Genomic DNA, 6,739 nt, shown 5'->3' on the forward strand with positions numbered 1-6,739 from the left:
ACACATCTGGTGTCAAATAAACTAAATTTCATGCAACTTTCAATTTTTTGGTGTCATTATTTCGGTGCTAGAAAGATTTCAAATAATTCATGTAATGTTCTGTACTATTTACAGAGTTTCTCTTCTAATTAAACAAATTAATCGACAGCCATGAGTTTAAACTTGTACAGCAAAGAAAACAAAACATATATGGTAGATTCCACAGCACTTAGGTAACACTGGCGCATATAATTTCTGTAAAATGTTTCTCTTGTTTGTCACTGAGATTATTCAATTGATTTTATCAAGCTGTTTCTGTTTGCTTTAAATGCTGTCTTTAAAAGCAGCACAGCATATGATTAAAATTTACTTAAACTAAGGTTAAGGTCAAGAGTTGCTTGGGAATTTTATTTAGCCGAGGTTCTGTGGTGTAGTCATGAGCAGTCAGTATCTTATCTATACCAGACAGAAGCTAGGAGGATTCCTACTGATTAAAGCTAACAGCTACCGGCCCTTGAGAACAGGCTTACAGTCAAACTGAGATCCTGGATTGAGTTCAGCCTTCAAATCTCAAAAATGTCCAAGCAGTTTTAATGAATGTTGCAGCACTGTAGAGGTTTCAGACTTATCTTATCCAAAGGAAGGCGTGTGCAAGAATCCACAGAATACTGTTGCCTTAAACTGGTGTGACATTTTGGAGCTTTAAGTTGTCCAAAATGGTCAACACTTACACAAAAAAGGGGGAAATTGTTGACTCCTCATAGGCAGTTCTCTTTAAAATTAGTCTGAAAACTGAAGGAATCTACACACTTCGGAACAACTCTTCCAATGTGTGTGAATGTAATGAACTGACAAACATTAGCTGCATATATGTCATTGGAGACATGTCCTCTCAGCCTTCAAACTCTGATGTTTTCTGTTTAAAGCAGGTAGATAGATACTGACCACTACTAAATACTCTGCAAAACCTCCCTCCAGCAAGTGGACCAGCCTAACTAAACAAATCCCTTCAAACAGAATCAGAAATAAAGAGAAAGTAAGAACACCTTCTTTAAATTTATGGGGTTTTACATAGATGCATTATATGCAAGCCACACATTTTAGATGTTTTTTAGGCGAATATTAAAATAAATAAGTTGTTTGTACACTTGGAGTAGATAAGGTAGATCATGTACATGTTAAAACTCTTTAATTGTTTTTTAATAAATAATTGACTAGTCTAAAAAAAATCCCACATTTCTTAAAAAAGCAAAAACTCCACTGCTCAAAAAGAAAACTTTTGAGAGATTTAATGTATTGTTTTATACAACACAGCTCATTTATATGTAAGAAAATCCCAGAATTTGCTGCACGCACGCTGCCCTTCCCTGCATTTAAACAGGAATATAATTAGCAGTATCTGCTGTCAAGATAATTGCATTGTATCGTGGAACTTAAACACTAATCTCCTGCCTGGTGACTGGCTGCCCAGCAGTGAATGTGCCAGAGTCAGCAGGATGGTGTGTTTGACTGCGACGAGGAGGCGTTTGGGCCTGCAGCACCTCTCCATATTGTTCTCTATCAGCGGCACAACAAAAAGGGGGCTTCTGCAGCAAAACGCAGCCGGGAGCAGCACCGATCGGCAGACAGTCGGGGCAGGTCAGAGGGGTGCTGCTGCTGCTGCAAGCTGGTCAGTCACGCAAATGTTTTTGCTGTTTTCATTTTGTTGGCCCCGTTCTGCTCAGATTTGACTAAAAACAATGAGCAGCGACAGTGAAGCCTGTCGGTCCGAAACCCTACAGGCCGCAGCCTCACAGGTGAGTTGGTGCAACATGACTTACAATGGGAGCTTGTGTTAGATTTAGATGATTTTTCCAAACTGTTACAGACACCTGACTCTCAGAGTGAGACGCCCAGATCCAGACAGGAGCAAGAGGAAAAACTGATCCTGGCTGCATGGCGAACCATGGTGAGAGAAGAGTTAAATAACGACAAACACACAAAGCTTTCAAGCAGTGTTGTTTGACAATGTTTCTAGAGAGACTGTAAAAGTTGAAAAGGTCTGTGGGAGTGTAACACCATGCTCTGCTTTGTCTCTGTGAATCAAACATGTGGGTGTGTGAATTTAATAGGTTTTAGTCATATTAATCCCTCTCTTTGTGATTGTTTTACAGCTCTGTTGTGACTGAGTCAAGCAAAGTTTCTCATTTTGCTGTTCGTAATCGAACAATCCCACTTCTCCCTTTATGGCCTCTAAATGTTCTGATAACTTTTCCTACATCCTGTTTTTTGTTTTCTGTTTTTTTTTTTCTTCTCTTGGTTTGGTCTTGTCGTACATTTTTTGCTACACGTGCACCACTTTTTTGTGCTCCTTCTTGTGTTTTCTCAAGTTTATTATACAACCGGTTTAGTCATAGGGCTGGCATGGCTCTAAGCCAGGGATTAGATATGGGCAAAAAGATGACGTATGATGTAATAAATTAGCAGCAAGACTCTTGACATTTGTGTTTGTTCAACTGGTAAAAAAAAAAAAAAAAAAAAACTGGACCAGACAAGTTTTAGTATCTGTATTTTGCATATCTGCAGCAGCAGAGCCTCTCTGAGAAGGAGCCTGCAGCTCCAGGTCTTCCTCAGTCTTTCCTGGCCAAGCAGAGGCGCTCCACCCAGGCTAGGAGGGCCCGCTCCGCCCGCCCGGAGCCCCGGTAAGAGCCTCTTGGACACAGTGTGTCTCTGTGCTACAGAAGAAGGAGGGCATGCTAGTTTTTGGTGGGCTGTTATCCCCCCCTGCTGGTGATATCAATCAGAAACAAACTGTCTGCAGCTACAGGTGGCTGGGTCTTTAAAAATATACAGAATAGCTTCACGTGTAAAAATCTTTTTTTTTTTTTTTTTCAGATTGTTGCTTGAAGCGCTGAAAAATATGAAAAAAGAGAATAAAATCAAGCGGAGCATCGTTTGTCGTTGCTAAAAAAAAAAAAGTATAATTTTTTTAATCTGTAATTGCTTGAATCACATCAGTGAAGTATATGGGACAGTAAAACCGAAAGTTTTCTATGAAGCATAAGCAGTAAAATAAAATAAAAACTTTTCAGTCAAAACTCGTGACATTTTGGACCAGCTGAAACACAAAGTGACTTGCAAAAACATTCATATTTCTTTATTGGGATTTTATGTGACCAATCAACACGCCGCTTTGTGTTGGTCGTCTTCCAAAGGCTTTCTTGCGCCTCGCCTCCGTTCCACTGAGGTAATAGCTCACCTGTTGACATTTACTCCCACTTGAGCCATGGTTCTCTGCAGCACCTCCAAAGTAACCATAAGCGCGCTGGCTGCTTGGTGAAGCTACGTGGTCGGCCATGTTTGGGGAGGTTTGCAGTTGGGTGATATTATGCTCTTGTGTGCGTGAAACATTCAAATCCCGGGATGTTGTTTTATGAACTAACTCTGCTTTAAGCTTTCTATACATCTTCATCTCTGACATGTCTGGTTTGTTCATAATTTTATCTGAGAAAACTATCTGGATTTATATACACTAAATTAAATACATGTGGCCTCTAGTAATTAGATGACTTATGAGGACAGTTTCCAATCTGACGGTTTTAGATAATGCTGAATACAAATGCCCGTTTTAATTTGCCAAAATGACAAATCCACATGTTTTTATTTTTGCTTCCTTTTGCAGTAAGCATGCACAGATTAAAATTTTATTTGTCCATTGCATGCAAACAACAATTGAGTGGACTTTACAAAAGTTACTGGTCAATAAATCTCCACTGGTCAACGTGCAAAAATACAACATGAACTCCTCTCTTTTCTTTGTTTTTAAGGTTTACAGGAGATTAATAAATGTTTATTGTATAAATAAGAGATAATACAAGGGGGAAATCATGAATTCTGTTAGGTTGTGCATTTAATTTATTTAAACTACAATGTGATCCAAACAGAGTAATCAGGAATCAGGAATAACTCTAAGCGCCACTTCAGTGTTTTGCTTTACTTACAGAACTAAACCTCTTGGCGTTCACAAAACCAGATGTTTGCAGTTTGTTGCTGACTTCAGGACCCTGTGAACTCTGACCCCATGCTCACGCTGCGAAAACGCTGAGGCTCGATGTAAGACGGCACGGTGAGGAGCGACATTTTGTTCCCAGCCGACTGTGGTGTGGGGATGGGAGGCATTGCCCTCGGATGGCTGATCACTGGCTGGGAGCTGCAGTGCTCCAGACTGGACTGGGCGGTCGGGGGAAACAGGAAGGCAGAGCGGTGGCGGGACGTGATAGGAGTGGCAGAGGCAGGGCGAGTAGATGCCTCTCTGGAGGATGGAGGAAGAGGAGGAGGAGGAAGCAATGACACAGGAGCTATGGAAGTCTCCTCTGAATTTGCTTCAGATCCATCTTCATCCCTCTGAACTCCTTCAACTCTTCTTACATCCCTGCTCTCGCCGGCTGAGACGTTTCCTCCTCGTCTTCCCTGCTCCTCCCCAAACTGAACATCCACCAGCGGCGTCCTGGGACTCTTGTCCTCCCTGAAGCTGCACACGGTGCTCTGGGTGTCCTGGCCCAGCCCTGATGGCAGCGACCCACCTTTACCGATTTTGCAACTTTTCTCCTCCTCGTCCTCGTCCTCGTCGCTGGTGCATCTGTCGTCGCTGGGCGAGTGGTACAGCCTCTGGAGTTGAGCCGAGGTGCGGCGTAGAGCTCCTCCCATGAAGCCAGTCGGGGACGGAGCCGCGTGGAGGAGGCGGTTAAACAGAGCCATGTTGGGGTGGCGAGTGCCAGATTCCTCCAGATTCTCAGCAATGTCCTCCAGAGGTTGGAAGTGCATCTCCTCCTTCGGGATCCTGAAAAATGGAAGTCAGGATTATTTATATATTTTAGGCTACTGATAAACGAAACATTTGTTACATTTGTTGAGAGTGGTGTTTCTTGGGGAAAGATGTGAACTCTTTCTCAAGCCTAAAAGGAGAAAACTTTCTCTGTTTCAAACACCAGGTAAGGGGGATTCTCACTGGGGCCCTCAATGTCCCAAGAGGACACACAGAGAAACTCACGCCATGTCGAAGGTGGACCCCTGGAAGGACGGTTTACGGAGGACAAAGAGTGTCGCTGCCGTGTAGGGCGGTCGGGGATTGGAGTCGTTCCAGTAACGGTCTCGCTCCATCATCGGGAGATCGCCGTACATCTCATCCACGGCCATCATGGACACCTGCACACAAAATGCAAAACAGAGAAGCCAGACCCACAAGAAAAAAAAAAAAACTGAACATAACTCAAAGTCTAAAGAGTTTTAAATCAAGCTTAAAAAAAAAAAAAAAAAAAAAAAAAAAACCTGAAAGTTTCTGTCAATTAGCCAGTTGGTCTCAAAATCATCATCATCTTCTCCAAAGGGGTTAATCAGCTGCTCTGCAACCTTCAAGAGTAACAACAAAAGATTGAATGTCTCCATTTTCTCCTGACATCAAGCCGGAGCAAAACGTCAAGGGAGCCTCGGTCTGACCTTGAGCCACCCTGCGTAAAAGAAGAACTGCAGCAGCGTGAAGATGGGGACGTATAGGTCCAGGTCATGACCCGGGTAACCCTGACCGGGGTCCAGAAACTGACGGCCAATCAGACACACGAGGAAAAAACTGTACACTGCCAGAGTCACCACCTGAGAGACAAGCAGATGCATCCGATCTGTGCTAATGCAAAAGTTTTGTTTATGATTACTGACTTTTTAGCTACGCTTCTTTATTTGGATCATTTTAAAGTGATCCAAATAAATAAATTGTAAAATTGTATTGTGGTAAAATTGTATTACTTTTACTTATTATTCCCCCTCTTTGTAAAAGGAAATTGTGAAGCATTAAGATAAATGCATTTAATGCCGTGGTTTTGTTCCCATTGCTTTTATTTCTGGAAGGCTCCTTCCGGTTTATTTTCTTGTGGCGCCCTCTCATGGCCACTGGTGGTAACTAGTGAACTGACAATCTCCTCTCAAATGAAGAAGTTGCACATTTATCTGAAGAAAAAATATCTTGTGTTTGTATTAACTTACTAATGTTACAAAAGTTTTTGTTGTTCTGAAACATGAAAATATTTTATAGATTTTATTTTTTTTTTCAGAAATTGGGTATTTTGTAAAAAGTCTCAAAACTAAAGAAAGTTTTTGTGCAACATCATTAGCATTTCATTGCTTACTCTTCCCACGCATCATGTGCACAGCCTGGCGAGCTAACTGATTAATACTTGAAGAGAAACATAGAAAACAGCTCCTTCTTTGTCAGACACAGCAACCTCTCCATAAGTGAGTATTTCAATTGACCGTCTCCAAAAACTAAACACAGCGAGAGCTGCCAGTGTTTATGAGGGCTTTGGCAGGCTGTTCTAATATAAAATTGGCTTCACCTCTTACATTCCAGATATCTCAAATTGGTTTGTGACTAAACATATTAGTTAATTAATATGTTTCTAATTACCTTAGATTACCACTCAGGACACCACAAATGTAGTTGTGTCTAGTCAAAGTTCATTTTTAGATATCTGAAATATAACCTAATTATATATGTATAAGTCCTGATTTTAATACCCAAGGTGTACTAAATAAAAACCCAAGATTTACAAAGTCTGTGAATGATCTTACCTGAGTGTACACTAATGGCACGCTGATCATGTCATAATGAAACAGCATGCTGCACTTCCCTCTGAAACCGTTCAGTTCCTGCCCACGCACACACACGCACACACATGCACACGCACACACGCACGCGCGCACACACGCACACACACACACACACACACAC

General features: G+C 41.7%; 2 protein-coding genes across 5 annotated transcripts in view; one reads left to right on the plus strand and one right to left on the minus strand.

Annotated features, from left to right (window-relative positions):
• The first annotated feature begins 1,304 nt into the window (after positions 1 to 1,304).
• The window catches only part of LOC103464467 (protein Hook homolog 2-like), a 5,813-nt gene continuing 378 nt past the window's right edge, over positions 1,305 to 6,739 (plus strand). Inside the window, exons 1-4 of one of the 3 annotated variants that reach the window (XM_008408591.2) lie at positions 1,305 to 1,775; positions 1,847 to 1,927; positions 2,545 to 2,660; positions 3,962 to 4,050. In XM_008408591.2, coding sequence (XP_008406813.1) covers positions 1,719 to 1,775; positions 1,847 to 1,927; positions 2,545 to 2,660; positions 3,962 to 4,028 — 321 coding nt within the window. In that variant the 5' untranslated portion in view covers positions 1,305 to 1,718 and the 3' untranslated portion in view covers positions 4,029 to 4,050. Of the gene's footprint in view, positions 1,776 to 1,846; positions 1,928 to 2,544; positions 2,661 to 3,961; positions 4,051 to 4,949; positions 5,036 to 6,739 lie in introns of those variants that run through there. The other 2 variants (XM_008408608.2, XM_008408598.2) reach the window with 2 other exon arrangements.
• The window catches only part of LOC103464481 (bestrophin-2), a 9,984-nt gene continuing 6,845 nt past the window's right edge, over positions 3,601 to 6,739 (minus strand). Inside the window, exons 6-10 of one of the 2 annotated variants that reach the window (XM_008408621.2) lie at positions 6,580 to 6,657; positions 5,455 to 5,607; positions 5,287 to 5,367; positions 5,009 to 5,163; positions 3,601 to 4,798 (exon numbers count right to left, since the gene is read on the minus strand). In XM_008408621.2, the coding sequence (XP_008406843.1) occupies positions 4,015 to 4,798; positions 5,009 to 5,163; positions 5,287 to 5,367; positions 5,455 to 5,607; positions 6,580 to 6,657 (1,251 nt within the window). In that variant the 3' untranslated portion in view covers positions 3,601 to 4,014. The remainder of the gene's footprint in view (positions 4,799 to 5,008; positions 5,164 to 5,286; positions 5,368 to 5,454; positions 5,608 to 6,579; positions 6,658 to 6,739) is intronic. The other variant, XM_008408630.2, reaches the window with a different exon arrangement.

The sequence above is a fragment of the Poecilia reticulata genome, linkage group LG1 (genome assembly GCF_000633615.1).
Source record: "Poecilia reticulata strain Guanapo linkage group LG1, Guppy_female_1.0+MT, whole genome shotgun sequence".
Classification (NCBI taxonomy): domain Eukaryota; kingdom Metazoa; phylum Chordata; class Actinopteri; order Cyprinodontiformes; family Poeciliidae; genus Poecilia; species Poecilia reticulata.